This window comes from Aquarana catesbeiana, linkage group LG01, assembly GCF_042186555.1.
Source record: "Aquarana catesbeiana isolate 2022-GZ linkage group LG01, ASM4218655v1, whole genome shotgun sequence".
Lineage (NCBI taxonomy): Eukaryota > Metazoa > Chordata > Amphibia > Anura > Ranidae > Aquarana > Aquarana catesbeiana.
In genome coordinates, this window is record NC_133324.1 from 372745142 (window position 1) to 372761844 (window position 16703).

A 16703-nucleotide genomic window follows, 5' to 3' on the forward strand; every position below is an offset into this window, starting at 1 on the left:
CTAAATCGAACAAATGCCACATTTGGTATTTAAAGGTAAATTCTTAGTAAATTGAACTTTCACAACTGGTTTACCGCATTTTATTTGCCGTTATTTAATGATTAGTGAATTGACCCCTAAAGCTTCATGTACACTGGGCATAAAATATGCTACTTATATAGGCATTTTGTTGCATATTTTTTTTTTTTTTTGTGTGTCCCTGCACGTTTGGTCATTTAAAGGCATGTTTGAGAAGAGTTTTTGGGCAAAAAATAAGCTTGGCGTGATGAAATGCGGCGTTTAGGCATGTCAGGCATATTTAAGGGGTGTATATGTGTGTTTTGGGGAAAAATGTTTATAAACGTCCCAAAAAAAAGTGTAGGAGCTCCTTTTTAATTTTTTTATTTATTTTTTTGATGTCTAGTGTGCATGGACTTTTTTTAAAGGCATACAGTATTTATGAAGTCGTGAATCCTGACATTCACCAGATCTTCTCTGCAGGTTAATCTTCAGGTGCATCTATTTTAAATGGCAGTCATTGATTCACCATCAGTGACAGCTTGGTGCTTTTATAAATGTGCCCTCAAGGCATTCCATTGTGCCAACTTCCCTATTATAAAGGGAGAGATCTTGCAAAGTCCAAATTGCAGGCTAGAGAAGGCGAAGTGGCAGAGGAGTTTGCTACGCAGCTATCAACTGCGGACTTTCATCATTTACAACCTACTACAAGTGAACCTCCTACCTTTTGTAGAGGGCAAAGTGCTCTCTAGGTTAATTATATACATTGCAAAACTTTAGCAGAATTAATTGCAGAGTCTTACCTGGTTCTGGTCTGTGAATACTGGGTCACGCCATTGCAATAATGTCTCCATCAGAAGGTAATTACAAAATAACTTGCATATGTTGTAATTTATTTTTACTTATTTATTTTTGTGAAAGTATACTCCTTCCTTTAATTTTGGCATCAGTTCATCACCACGTCAGCTAAGGTGTGCAGATCTAGCCACACCTAGTATTTTTTTTTTTTTTCTCCACGTCTAGGTTATCTAAACAATAACTTATTGTATAGTAGCAGGATGCATTTTTCATTTGATTATTAATAGTGTTTCTTTGTGCTGCCAAGTAAAAGAATTACGACTTGTTTTTAATATGTAACGACACAAAGTTTAATCTCTTCATTTTCGAGGATGATTGTTCATTTCATAAATGCTTCACATGCTCATAAATGTATTTCTTTACATTTTGTTAATATAAATACCTATGTAGCTATAATGTCAGGAAGCTCTATTTTAGAACAGCCGGAGCTGTGACTTCCTGATGCCTTTGTTTATATCCTACAGCTGCTGGTAGCATTGTGTTCTTCACTAATGTGCAGTGAAGGTACAGCAAGGTACACCTTGTTCTGGGCTTCTTATTCGAATTTGTGACTCCACCCATTTATATAATCCATTTTGAATACATTGCTCACGAATGGCTAAGAATTTTGAAGTTTCAGAATATAATCAGGGATTCTCAGCCCTTTTAGCCTGGGGAAACCCTTGGCAAAAATTTTGAAATCATGGGGAACCCCGGGGGGAAAAAAAAAAATCAGATCTACTGCTCACGGAATATTGGATCGGAAACACAGGGAAGGGGAATATATAATCTAGGTGGTGCGCCCACATCCCATAAGTCATATCAGTAGAGCGACTTTTAAAGTGTGGACGTTTTTTTTAAGGCATAAAGTACCATAGATTGGTATCCATAACTGAAACATTTTTATGTAAAAGCATCAAATTTTATTATACAGCATCTCAAAAGAATAAACAATTAAAGGTTGACAAAGAACACTTAATCCTCAAAGGGGCTATGTATTAACACACTCTATATTGCACATAATATAAAAAATACCAACAGATGCTTATACATTCTATAACCATAAAGCTTGTGGATGACCTGACACATTTCAATAAACTCTTCCTCGGGGATTGCATGGAGTTTCAAGTTTAATCAGCCTTGAATATTAAAAATGTTTCATGTTTTCCTTCCAACAACTTTTCTTGCATTGCACCCGATGTGCCTTAAAAAAAATCCCTCCACACTTAAAAGTCTCTCTACTGGAACATTGGATCTGATCAGCGAGCTGTAGCTAAAACCGCTATTGTAGAAACTCCATTAAATAATAGAATAAAACAGGGTTTCCTAACCAGGGTTTTAAAGTATAATCCCCAGGGGTTCTGTTGCTAATCAACATTGTGGCAGATGTATATTTGTCCAATGTTTTCAATGCGCACTGACAGGGAGTACTGTCATGCTCGCATTGATACCTGATGTCTCCTCTATAGTTCTGGCTCCTGTGAACTCAGAGGGTGGTGCCGGGGGGAGTAGAAATTGAGCGGGAGCACGTGGTTGAATGTAACAGGTGGGGATATCTTGTTTATGGTGGTGCTGCATACAGACTCCAGAGAGTGGGAGCATGTGGCTGAATATAGAAGGAGGTGAGACCCTGTGTATGGCATAACCTAACACTATTATGATCTTACCTCCTGCTACATTACAACTGATCCAGCCATTCTCCTGCTCTTTGCTCCCTCTCCTCAGTCTGCATTTAGCACTGCCATATACAGGATCTCTCCTCCTGTGGTATTCAGCCATGTGCTCCTGCTCTCTGCTCTCCCTTTCTGTAATCATCGCTGCCATAAACAGGATCTCCCCTCCTGCTAAATTCAGCCACGTGCTCCCACTCTCTCCAGGCGCCACCCTTGGAGTTTACCTGAGCTGTAACTACGGAGGAGGTATCGAGCATAAAGAGGGGGGGGGGGTGGAGTGACAGTACTCACTGTCATTGCACATTGAAAAGAACTTTGGGTGGATGTACCTCCGCTACAATGTTGATTTTGAGACTGAACCCCTGGGGACTTCTCTGCGGAACCTTGCTTTAGAAACCCTGATATAAATAGACACTAGAATGTTCCAGGTTGGACTTGCCTGAAATGTGGGGTCCTGGCGTTTACAACTACATTTTCAAATTTAACGAAAATACACTGTTTTTGACATGGTAATATTTGATTGTATATATTTTTATGAAAGCAGTATTGGACTTAAAAATTAAAACATTTGCCATTCTGCCATAAACTCTTCCTCCTGCCTGTCGGTGGTAATGTGCACTGAGCCGTGTGTGTGCAGCTCAGAGTACATGATGGAACCCACTCTGTGCAATGGCGATATGAAGTCCTGGCCATTCAGGCAGCGGGAGGAAGGCTGGGGGGGTGGATGATGGAAGCACCTCCACACTGACAGCGCAGATCTGGAGGTTTTCCTTTGACTGGTACGTCTGTCTTCATGTGCTGATATGCGGCGCATACTAGAACATTATGACATTCATCTACAGAGGGCCCAGAGGAAAAAAAAGGAGTTTACTACTGCTTTAGGGTGTATTTATAAAAAAATCAAAATAAAAAAAAATCCCTTACCAATTTACCCAATGAAGTGTGTACATTCACTGTGAGTAGGGCAAAAAAATATATTTTGAAGTTATTTTCTCTGCAGGTCGAATGTTTTCATTGAGTGAAAATACTGCATGTTGCCACTAGATGGTACTAAGTATCATAGGATATGCAAATGTCTTAGAATCCAGCGTGACTGGCCTTGCAGTCAGCGCATGCAAAGGAAAAAAAACACTACAGTACACCACTGGTACTTTGTTGCACCACCTCTGGCTTTTATAACAGCTTGAATTTCACTAAGGCATGGATTTAACTATCGACAAACTGTATTCTTCATCAATCCGGCTCCAACTTTCTATTATTGCAGTTGCCAGGTCAGCTTTGCAGGTTGGAGCCTTGTCATGGACCCTTACCCCCCCCCCCCCCCCCCCATTTCCTTCATAAATTTTCAATTGGATTGAGGTCTGAACTATTTTGCAGGCCATGCCATTGACTTTTCACGTATTTTGCCCTGCAAGATGCACTATAATGCGGAAAAATTATGTCGTCATCAGTGTTAATTTTGGCAGATTTCTATTTTAGTTTTAGTCTTGGGACTAAAATGGCATTTTAGTTTTGGTCCCATTTTTAGTCTTCTGCAATTGTTTTAGATTTAGTCTACTAAATCTCAAGGACATTTTAGTCGCCTAAAACTCATTTTAGTCATCTAAAATCGAATGGGTATAGTTAAATTGTAATGCATTATTTAAGCATTTCTCTACAATTTCCAAACTCTCATTATATACTGCTGGAGTGAAAAATTGTATAGGTTTATCATTTATGGTATTTAGGTATGAACATGCTCTACAGACCAGTGTTAATTTTGACGTCAAATTTCAAGTTAGTTTTAGTATTCATCTTGACTAAAATGCCGTTTTTTTTTTTTTTCCGACTAAAATGTGTTAGTCGACTAAATTAACAATGGTCATCATCACCAAACATCCTTTCAATTGGTGGAATAAGAAAAGTGTCCAAAAACTCAATATAAACGTGTGCATTTATTGAAGATTTAACAACTGTCATCTTCCCCCGTACCTTTACCTGACATGCAACTCCGTATCATCAATGATTGTGGAAATTTTGCATGTTTTCCTCAGGCAGTTCCCGCATCATCACCCTGCTCAATGAAGATTCATGATTTATCACTGAATAACACTTTCCAGTCATCCACAGTCCATGATTGCTTTTCTTTAGCCCAGTGTAACCTTGTGTGGTTTTCGTTTGACTTTTCTGTAGGTAAATCCCATTTCCTTTAGGTAATGTCTTACAGTTTGGTCACGGACATTGACTCTAGTTTCTGACTATTTGTTTTGTTGTGCATTTTCTGTTTTCAAGGCATATTGCTTTAAAGCAGAAGTAAACCCATCCATAAAACAGTTTCAATTCCGGCACGTGCCAGAAATGTATCACTCCCATTGGTTGCGCTCTCAACCAAATTGTCAAACCATCCAATGGCTGGTGTCTAAACTGATCACATGTGCAGCATCATGGCAGTTGTAGCTTAAACAGAGGCAAAGATGGCAGATTCCTTGGCTGAAAATAGGGGGGTTTACTTACACTTTAAGTATTCTATCTTGATGCTTTGTCCTCCTTGGTCTACCAGTATGCCTCCCTTTACCAACCTTCCCATTTGATTTGTACTTTGTCCAGATTTTAGATGCAGCTGACTGGGAACAGTCAATATCTTTTGCAACATTCTGTAATTTTACCTTCTTAAAGTTTTTATAATCCCTTATGTTTCAACTGACATCTCTCGTGTTGGAGCTATGATTCACGTCAATCAGTTTGGTGCAACAGCTCACCAAGGTGGGCACTCTTTTGCACGGCTGCAGAGATTCCTTGATCTCTGCAGCCGTGCATCAGGAAAATGTCTCGCTGCCTGTGATTAGTGCTGTGTAGTGCTGACTTCCTGGCGGGCTCTGTATGTGCTAGTTGCGAACACGTCTGAGGCCATCCTTACTGCATGCACTTTAACCTACAGGTAAGGCTTACCTGTAGGTGCTTGAAATATCTCCCAGACCTGCACGGTCTAGGAGACATTTGCAAATCGCCGTAGGGCGATTTCTTCTGCGCATGCTCCAGAGTTAGAAAGGGCACACTGTGCTGTTTCTAGCTCGGTTCATGCATGCGCGGGAGTGACGTCACGCGACTCCGACCAGTCACAGAGCTGGAGTTTGCGGCCCAAGAAGGAAGAGGAGTGAAGAATGGACGCTCGCTACTTCCGAGGAAGACGGGGACATTGCGGGCTTCTCCTGCAGGTAAGTGTCACTATGCAATGCATAGTAGCCCATTTATGCTTTACCTTTTTGCAGGGAAACAAAGAGGAAGTAACACCCACCAGGGTTTACTTCCTCTTTAAATCACAACGTTAATATGGGAGGAACAACGTCTGTTCCGTTCTTATCACTGTGCGCAGGGAAGCTGATGCTGCTGGTTGGATCGGTCCCAGGCTCCCTGGTGGGACAAGTTACCCCCAGCCCCCCCTTCCACCACCTATAAAAGTGATCGAGTGGCTGTATATCATGCCTGTGATCTTCTGGCCCTCAGATGGCACTGTATTAAAAACAGGCATGATTCCGTGGTGGACATCACTGTATAGGTTTAGGAATAATTCTAAAAATCTGAACACAGTTTACTGTCCTATCCAAAAATGCAAGTTGGAGCTCTATCATGCAAAGAAGAAGCCATATCTGAACATGATCCAGAAATGCTGCCATCTGCTTTGGGCCAAAGCCTGTTACAAAGTGGAAACCCGTTTGATGGTCAGACAATTTGAAATTTTACATTCTTTTTGGCAACCATGGGCACCGAATCCTCTGGCCTGAAGAGCAGAGGGATCTTCTAATTTGTTATCAATGCTCTGTTCAAAAGCCTGCACCTCCTAATGGTATGGGGTGCATTAGTGAGTACGGAATGGGCAGCTTGCACATCTGGAAAGGCTCCATCAGTGCTGAAGGATCTACCCAGGTTTTAAAGCAGAATATGCTCCCATCCAGACAATTTTTTTTAGAGGAGGCCTTATATATTTTATCAGGACCGTGCTAAACCGCATACTGCATCAATGACAACAGTATGGCTTCGTAGTAGAAGAGTCTAGGGGCTTAACTGGCCTGCTTGCAACCAGACATTTCACCAGTTCAAAATATTTGGAGCATCTTGAAAGAAAAAATAAAGACTGTCAAGAAGTTGGAATCCTATATCGTGCAATAATGGAACAACCTGCCTCTCTCAAAGCTCCAGCAACTGGTCTCCGTTCCCAGATCTTTACAGAGCGGTGTTAAGAGGGGATGCTACACATAGCATAGCATGCCTGCTTGTAAACTTTTTTTATACTTGACTTTAGATCTGCTTTAACCCATACATTGTCAGAAGCCAGAATGTGTTTATTTACTCTATTCATAGTCATGATTATGAACGTGCAATTGAATTGAGTCACTCTATCAAATTGGTTGTGAGATTTGAAATCTGCTGTAAGGATAGAAGAAATGCGAAGCAACTTGTGTATGCAATATTTCTGTGGTTTAGGAGAAATCCAAGAAAATCCTTTAATCTTCTCTTGCAGAAGTGTGAGCCTTGTGCTGTACCATGGCTTACAATGAAGTGATTGTTCAATGTACTGGTAATGACTAACCTTCCAGTCAAGCCCTGCTGTGAAGTACACACATGCATCCGTATTCAGGGCAAAGTCTAGTATTGTATTAGATTGTACCACCATAACATAGTTGTATGCCTTAATTTTATCACGTTATCAAGCAGAATGTCCCCTTTTTACGGTCATATGTCTTTATTTCATTAAGCCAAAAGCAAGACTTGCCATTTTTTTTTTTTTTGAGTCCTTCTGCGGTATGCGCAAAATTATTTGATCAGAGTAGATTTTGCAGCCCCAGGGGTTGCTGGGGCTGCAACACTATGTAAGAGGAATCGGAGAAATCTATGCCTTTTTGTCTAGTTGTTGTAGCAGAAGCAGCATATGACTTACCGGTACTTTTTTTTTTTTTTTTTTTTATGGTGGACCTATATGTAACTTTGCCTGTCTCCCTGTGGAAATGAGAGAAGTAAATTTATATACCCTTTTAATTTTTTGGTATTTTTGTTTAGTAAAATATACCAATAAAAGTGTGTGGTGTGTGTTTGTTTTGTTTTTTTTTTTGTTTTTTTTGTTTTTTCGGTTACATCTCTGTACAAAGAATACCTGTTGATCCTGCCAGAAACCTTGGCAGACAATTACATCCTGTGTCTTCTGCCTGTGCTGCACTGGTATCAGTTACATTGTTCCCAGTTATCTCTGAGGGATACAGAACTCCCTCCCTCTCTTATAGAGAAAAGGAGGGGGAATGGGTTCTTTAGTCCTATTCAGGTGAGAACACTTCTCTATAGATACACTATACAGGCATACCCCGCTTTAAGTACACTAACTTTAGGTACACTCTCGAGTACGGACATACCCACAAGTGTATGTAAAGTGCCTCGCAAGTACTGTACAGACATTTTGCAGCCTCAGTAGAAGGAGCTGAAGCTCCCAGAGCGTAGCCCGCCCTGTTCCAGTGTGCCCCTGACCCCCTTCACCCTAGAAGTGAAAAAAGGTATTGCTTCACTTTAAGTACATTTTCGTTTTACATACATGCTCTGGTCCCATTGTGTACTTTTTTAAAGAGGGGTATACCTGTAGTAAGTGAATGCTTTTAACCTAGGACTAGAAGTGTGCAGGATCATTAGTTGTAAAGGGGATAACGTTTTAAAAACACGAAGGCAGCCACCACATCCAAGGATTGGTGAGTTGCAATTGAATAGAATTTTGTTTATTCAAAAACTATACGTTCTACAATCCAAACAGACTTGATAACTTATTACAGAACTGGGCCAAAATTTTCTCGTTTCATGAAACTGATTCACTTCCTCTGGAGAAAGTGGGCACAGGTAATATTATTCCCCTAATTTATAATCAGATGTCCAGAGCACCTCCTGTCCACCCCCCCCCCCCCCAATACATCAGATGTCAAGCGCTCCCCACCACCGCCACTATCAGAGGTCAAGGGTCTCCCATCCTCCCTTACCTTGTGCTGTTGTGCTGCACTAACAATTTGAAGTGAAACTTCAGCTCACACTTTTATGATCAGTTACAGCAAACAATTTTTTCATTGTGTGATAAGATTTTACATAAATAAAAGCTGATCAATTTTAAGCAACCTTGCTTAGCTCCATCCCTGTAAAATGATACATCTGAAAGAGAGCTTGTTTGAAGAATGAAAAGCCTAAAAAAGATAATTTAATGCAGCCATCACATCTAAGAATTGGTAAGCTGCAATATAATGTTTTGCTTTTGGGGTTTAATACTGCTTTAATTTGTCCCATATTGAAACTAGTGGGCCAGTGCCTAGGGCAGCACAGTATGTGGGTTAGCATCAAGCATTTACATACTGTATTACACCCCCCCCTCAGGTATATGCTGCGAATATTGAGGAGTCCGACGCTCTGTAGTTTAGGAAGTATTAAACCATCTCTGCTGTTTTTGTCTGTACAGTTCACCTGCAGCAAATGTGTGGTGAATGTCTGTCAGATACAATTCTTTTTAACTATGCCCCTAAATAATTAAAAATGTGTTCGTATTCAGTTTACTTTCTAAGACCGCATTGAATAAAAAGTAGACGGTTTTCTACAGTAGCACCAGATTTTATAAATTAAAAAAATCTACAGTGAATTCTAGGCCTCCTTCCACTATCTCAGCACTAAAGATAAATCCGGTTTCATAAAATCTATATAGAGCTTCCACAATTACAACAATAAACGTCATGTCATCCCTGTGTAACATTAATAAAACAGCTGCCGCTTAAAATGCAAACGCACAAACCTCAAAAAAGATAATAATAATAAAAATTGCACAAGTCCAACTCTGGTGCCTATGATTATTATAGCAGCGCTACTATCATAAAATTTTATGATCAGCTTTCATGTGTATATGGCACACACAAGGAATAAGCAGTTGACAGATGATATGAAAAAAATCCCAGAAACAGCAGATGGTGATCTTGCTATGTTACAAAATTAAACACCCCACACCGAAGTCCGTGCATCACACTCCTCTTCGGGGTTCACACTCACCAGAGGGATAGATATATCAGGCATGGATTAGTAAACCACAGCTATCCTCGGCATCAAGGAAGGTGTCACAGCATATCATAAAATCTCCACCTGTTTTCAGACAAAGAAAAGGCTCCAATAGTGTAATTCCATTTTGTCTCTTAGTTTATTAGATAAAAGATTTTCCATGCGGGCTCATTGATCAAAACAGCTTAAAACTATCTAGGCAAAAGAACGAGCGTTCCTCACAAACAGGGAAGTTGCGACTCACGCTCTGTGGGAAGCAGCGTTCACCGCTTGCTTCCTGGTTCGTCTCTTCCTGGTCGTGGAACCCACTCTTCATATCCAGTCGTCGTAAGGTCACGTCCTGACTAGTTTCGTCACTATGACTTCCTCCGAGGGCGTGGCCTTACGACGCGACGTCCCGGCTTTATATACCAACAGAAGCATATGTAAATCCTACAGATGCGCACTGATTACCTACACCCACGGCAAGCATATTCAGTTTCCTTTCTGTTATAAAAGCAATGGGGCATAGAGGACTTGTATATATGCATATATTCAACATTCTACAATCATCATCATAGGTAAAATTTCTTAACCCTTGCCGACCGGCTCACGCTGATGTACGTCGGCAGAAGGGCACGTACAGGCATATTAACTTTAAGACGTGGCATTGTGGGCGCGTGCCCGCTGCGAGCTCCGTGAGTGATCGCAGGTCCCGCGGACTCTATGTTCGCGGGGATACCCGTGATCGTCTCATGGATAGGAAGAACGGGGAAATGCTGATGTAAACAAGCATTTCCCCATTCTTCCTAGTGACAGGACACTGATCACTGCTCCCTAAGATCGGGAGCAGTGATCAGTGTCGTGACACACGTAGCCCATCCCCCCCCCACAGTTAGAACACATCCCTAGGACACACTTAACCCCTTAAGCGCCCCCTACTGGTTAACCCCTTCACTGACAGTCACATTTACACAGTAATCAGTGCATTTTTAATTGCACTGATCACTGTATAAATGTGAGTGGTCCCAAAATAGCCCCAAAAGTGTTCGATCTGTCCGCCATGTTACATTCACGATAAAAATGGCAGATCGCCACCATTACTAGTAAAAATAAAATTAATAAAAATGCCATAAAACTATCCCCTAGTTTGTAGACGCTATAACATTTGCGCAAACCAATCAAACGCTTATTGCGATTTTTGCCAAAAATATGTAGAAGAATACGTCTCGGCCTAAACTGAGGAAGAAGAATTTTTTTTTAATTATATATATTTTAGGGGATATTTATTATAGTAAAAAATATATTGGGTTTTTTTTTTTTTTTTAATTTAATTTTTTTGTTTATAGCGCAAAAAATAAAAACCGCAGAGGTGAGCAAATACCACCAAAAGAAAGCTCTATTTGTGGGGAAAAAAAGGACGTCAATTTTGTTTGGGAGCCACATCGCACGACCGTGCAATGGTCAGTTAAAGCGACGCAGTGCCAAATCGCTCTGGTCTTTGGCAAGCCAAATGGTCCAGGGCTGAAGTGGATAAAACATACCCTGATATCTAAAACATATAAAAAAAGAGTATCAATATTTTGATACTGTAGTTCGTGCTGATATCACTGTGTGTAGTGTTATCATATTATTATTCACAGTAGTGATGGTTATATTACATCAGTAATTTTAGAGTTTTGTTAAATTTTCAATTTAAAAATGTTAATGTATTTTGGTTGTATGGGCAATTTATAATATGGGGATGTTTATTTTATTAGTTATGTAGACTGTCGCCTTTTATTTAATTGACCATGAAGAAGATATAGTGTGTTTTAAGAAAGTTTACCTATTATGATTGTATAATGTTGAATATATGCATATATACAAGTCCTCTATGCCCCATTGCTGTTCTAACAGAATGAAAACTGAATATGCTTGCCGTGGGTTTAGGTAATCAGTGCGCCACTGTAGGATTTACATTTGCATATTGTTCTGTTGGTATATAAAGCCGGGACGTTGCGTCGTAAGGCCACGCCCTCAGAAGAAGTCTTAGTGACAAAACTAGTCAGGGCGTGATCTTACGACGACCGTACATGACAAGTGTGTTCCACGACCAGGAAGAGATGAACCAGGAAGCAAGCGGCGGATGCGGGAGTCGCACCTTCCCTGTGTTGAGGAATGCTCGTCCTTTTGCCTAGATGGTTTTAAGCTGTTTTGATTAAATGACCCTGTGTGGGAAAATCTTTTATCCAATAAACTAAGAGAGAAAACGAAATTACACTATTGAAGCCTTTTTCTTTGTCCGAGAACCGGTGGAGATTTTATAATATGCTGTGACACCTTCCTTAATGCTGAGGATAGCTGTGGTTTACTAATCCATGCCTGATATATCTATCCCTCTGGTGAGTGTGAACCCCGAAGGGGAGTGCGATGCACGGACTTCGGTGTGGGGTGTTTTTAATTTTGTAACATAGCAAGATCACCATCTGCAGTTTCTGCGACTTTTTTCACATCTGTCAACTGCTTATTCCTTGTGTGTGCCATATACACATGAAAGCTGATCTAATTTTATGATAGTAGCGCTGCTATAATAATCATAGGCACCTGAGTTGGACTTTTTTTGAGATTTTATAAATTGCCTTATATAAGAGACAGAGCTTGTGGGGAAAAAAAATAGAATAAAAAAATGGGATTGATTTACTATGGTCTGTCAAAGTGAAAGGGACCCAATCGGGTCACCCAGTCAGTTTTTCAGGCAGACCTGATCGGACCATCCATAGCTCTCTATGGAGCTGCAGATGTCAGCTGACCTGTATCCTTCCATTGGCAGAGATAGCGTTTATATTATTGGTTTCTGAACAAACCGACCATAAAATGTTCCTCCTTTGTGATGTATACACTACTACTGTACGCTACATTGGATTTAGTTTGCTATTGCAATTTAATCTCTTGTAAAACTAGCCCATTTTCTTGCAGCCAGCAGTTTTTTTTCTATTTGAATTAAATGATACATTTAGAAGATCGCTTGTTACAAAGAACATATACAGCATGCACTAGCAACACAGCAAATTTATAGGCACTGAAGTATAATCCTAGGAGTTAAAAATTGACATTAAAATTCTACTAGTAAGGGAAACTGTATTGGCATAGGACAAACTGCTCATTTCTGTTGCTCACATTGCTCCTAAAGGATAGAGCCAATATTGAGATCTGAATTTCAATTCATAGTATTATCACAATTCTAACACAGGACTACAAACTATGATTGTGAGTATGGTCCTTGTTTGCACAGATAATTAAACCAGTGTGCTACTTAAGCTGGCTACACCCCTACAAGCACCACCCAGCTCAACAAAAGTGGTTTTAACCACTTACCGACCGGCTCCTGTACATATACGTCAGCACTTTGAAGATGGATATCTCGGTAACGGCAGCAGCTGATGCCACAACCGAGGTAACCATCCTTACAGGAGCCGGTTCTGTGTACGATAATGGTGGTCTCTGCGGCGAGTTCGCCGCGAGATCACCGTTGGCGGCGGGAGAGGTTCCACTCCCCCCCTCCCGCCGCTCTCCCGCACCCTCCGCCGCTTACCGGAGCCGTCTGTAGCGGCGGAGGCGATCGGGACCTTTCAGTGCCTGGGTATGGAGACGAGTGAGGCTAAGATGGCCGCCACCCGTCTCCATACCATTGGACGGCTGAAGCGACGTCATTACGTCAGCTCTGCCCACTTTTCTTAAAGGCATATTATTTATTTATTTATTTTTTTTTTTCAAATGACTATTTATTTATTTCTTTTTTGCATCTTAGTCCAAATATGAGATCTGAGAACTTTTTGACCCCAGATCTCATATTTAAGAGGACCTGTCATGCTTTTTTCTATTACAAGGGATGTTTACATTCCTTGTAATAGGAATAAAAGTGACACCATATATATATTATTTTTTTTTTTTAAACGGTGTAAAAATAAACACCCCCCCCCCCCCCGTCCCTACACGCTTGCGCGCAGAAGCGAACGCATACGCGAGTAGCGCCTGCATATGAAAACAGTGGTCAAACCACACATGTGAGGTATCGCCGCGACCGGTAGAGCAAGAGCAATAATTCTAGCCCTAGACCTCCTCTGTAGCGCAAAACATGCAACCTGTAGAATTTTTTTTTTTTTAAACGTCGCCTTTTAAGGGTAAAAGTTTGACGCCATTCCACGAGCGGGCGCAATTTTGAAGCGTGACATGTTGGGTATGAATTTACTTGGCGTAACATTATATTTCACAATATAAAAAAAAAATTGGGCTAACTTTACTGTTGTCTTGTTTTTTGAATAAAAAAAAAAAAAAAAAAAAAAAAAGTGAATTTTTTCCAAAAAAAGTGCGCTTATAAGGCCGCTGCGCAAATACGGTGCAAAAAAAAGTATTTCAATGACCGCCATTTTATTATATAATGTTTGGGGGTTCTAAGTAATTTTCTAGCAAAAAAACCTGTTTTAAACATGTAGACACCTAAAATCCAAAACGAGGCTGGTCCTTAAGTAGTTAAAAAATGACTGAGCCAGGTGTACATGACTGCACCAAAAGAAACCAAACACAGGGCCCTTGTGTATTTTGAAAAACCATAAACTCCAATAGACCATTCACCAGTTGGGGGAGTGGGGGGTGTTACCATAACCAGACGCACAGTATACTGCAAAACCCTGGTAAAAGGCTACCTGGGAAACCAACGGGGTTACTTTAGTGACGAGTCATCATAAGGTTAAATTGCAAAGATGTAAACTTTATTAATTGCTTTAGTATCAAAAAATATTCTAGAACGACAAGCATCTGACCCCCAGCAATATAGTGACTCAGGTCAAAACACAGCACCAACAATGAAGTGCATTAAGGACAGACAAACCTGAAACAAACACATATACCTACTAATCCTCCAGACGCCAACTATCGCTACACACCGTGTTATCACGCGTTGATTATCACTTTAGGATTACAAACATGGTACAAGACCAATAAGGGTATAAGGTAACAACCAAGTGTGTAGAGCCCAGAAAAAAACTCAGAAAAACCTCTGGCAAAACATTTTGCCTCTAATCCTGGTGGGAAAATAGATGGCATGTAAATTCAGGTAATCTTTGACCTCAAGTTATCCCCAAGAGGTGAATTTTACCCTTATTTTACTGTAGATAGAAACATGGTGGATATATAGGTTAAGGTCTCTGACACCACTTGGTTTGAATTGAAAGATGAATCTCCAGGTATTTTGTGAGACCTAGATACCCATGACCTCTGTTTGCTTGTCCATGTGTCTGACCTGTCTGTAAGCTTGTCTTGATGTTCGCTGTATGGCCTCTTTCTGGGAGGTGTATTTCTTTCCCCATGTTAATATATGGGGAGTCTACCCAAAAGTGCCCCACTATAGTTATTACTGAGCCTACTCTTAGAATTATCCTTATAGGAGCAAGTAACCCTTGGAGACTATTGGGGAACACAAAGTGATGAAAAACTAAAAGCCTCTTGCTGTCTTTTTTTTTTTTTTTTTTAAGTTGTGTTAAGGGTGGCACTACCATAAAGAGGTGAGTGCTATAAGGGATAGGCAGTTGCCTGCCCCTCCCCGGCCAGACAAAGCTACATTAGTTTTTAGTGAAACGCATTGACTTCATCAGCCTCACGTGACGCTCTTGTAGAATTCCCTGGTGATGGGGAACGGGGAGCTGATCTGATGACTGCACAGCCACACAGCGGCAATACTGGAGGACACCGGGACTACTTGATGAGCGGACAGTGGCTGTTATCAACAGGAGGAGGCAGGACAGAGATCATGAAGTCCATGAATGACCCCCCCCCCCCTCCCCTGGTGCTGGACCTTTATGCAAACTGCTGAGGGCTAGCCTTGAGGATTAAACACGGACGATTGTGCCCGCTTGGAAAGATGCTTCCTATTGCTTTATAACCTCTTTAACATCCATGCTAGGCTGCCTAACCTACACCATTGAAAAAAACAATATAAACAGCGCTTGCAAAACATGAATAATTACAATTAATACACCATAATATACATGATTTACATGAATAGCTGTGTAAATAAAGTGCTAAGTGCTCAAAAAAGTACATGAAAAGTGCATAAGTGCTTCAATATTATTACTAGTGCTCAACAATTGAACGGTGCCATGTGCCACACTCTGATGAAAGATTTGACTCCCGTGCTTATGTTACAAATGAGAATTAAATGTAAAATATGTGAAGAGCTGCAGCCTCTATCAATAAATTTACCCTAAGGCAAATCTAGAAAAATATGAAAAAAGGGGAAAGATAGATATAGCGCTGCTATTATGAAGAGGTAATTTACAATCTCTAGATACTTGAGGGGTGTGTATACCACGGGTGCATATAATGCAAAAAGTGAAAAAAAGTGCAGAAAATAAATGTAAAAGATATCCTACTGTGTAAACTTCCTGATCGCTTATTTATAATTCATACTGTTAGAAGCTATGTGCATTCAAACGAAGATAAAAAAATGAAAAAAAAAACAAATAGAAAAGTGCTAACTTTTCCTGTGTGAAATCCACAATCCTGTGCAAAATCTGCAATTCAAAGTAACATTTCTGTGCCAAAAAATACAACATATATGACTGGTGTGTGTATATATAGTATTGCTGTGAAACTAGGCTCAGAAACGTGCATATACTGTCTAGAGGTCGACCGAGATGGGTTTTTCTGTGGCCGATGCCAAAGCCGATATTTAGAAATCGCGGTGGCCGATGGCCGATATATGATGCCGATTTTTTTGGGCCGATATATTAGGCCGATTTTTTTTTTTTTTTTTTTTTTTTTTCTTCTTTTCCCTTCATCTCATAAAATCTGACAGTCAGACCCCTTTCACACTGGGGCGTTTTTCAGGTGCTTTTGGGCTAAAAATAGCGCCTGTAAAATGGCTCCCCTGCAGTCTCAGTGTGATATCCCAAGTGCTTTCACACTGAGGCGATGCGCTGGCAGGATGTTAAAAAAAAAAGTCCTGCAAGCGGCATCTTTGAAGCGGTGTATACCGCTCCTCCTCCACTCCTGCCCATTGAAATTATTGGGCACCGCTGCCGAAGCGCCTGCACAGCCTTTCGGCAGCAGCGCTTCAGGGGCGCATTAAAACCCTTCTTCAGCCGCTAGCTGGGTTATAAGTGCCCCGCTAGCAGCCGAATAGCGCCGCTAAAATGA

General features: G+C 40.7%; 2 protein-coding genes across 5 annotated transcripts in view; one reads left to right on the forward strand and one right to left on the reverse strand.

Moving 5' to 3' along the window:
* Positions 1-1420, reverse strand: part of LOC141146827 (6-pyruvoyl tetrahydrobiopterin synthase-like) — a 119444-nt gene extending 118024 nt beyond the window's left edge. Inside the window, exon 1 of one of the 2 annotated variants that reach the window (XM_073633461.1) lies at positions 801-1420. In XM_073633461.1, coding sequence (XP_073489562.1) covers positions 801-851 — 51 coding nt within the window. In that variant the 5' untranslated portion in view covers positions 852-1420. The remainder of the gene's footprint in view (positions 1-800) is intronic. The other variant, XM_073633470.1, reaches the window with a different exon arrangement.
* Positions 1-16703, forward strand: part of GOLM1 (golgi membrane protein 1) — a 160344-nt gene that overhangs the window by 28964 nt on the left and 114677 nt on the right. Inside the window, exon 1 of one of the 3 annotated variants that reach the window (XM_073633437.1) lies at positions 632-857. The exons of the other annotated variants lie outside the window; for them this stretch is intronic. The gene's annotated coding sequence lies outside the window, so the exon portion shown is untranslated. Of the gene's footprint in view, positions 1-631; positions 858-16703 lie in introns of those variants that run through there. 3 annotated transcript variants of the gene reach the window in all.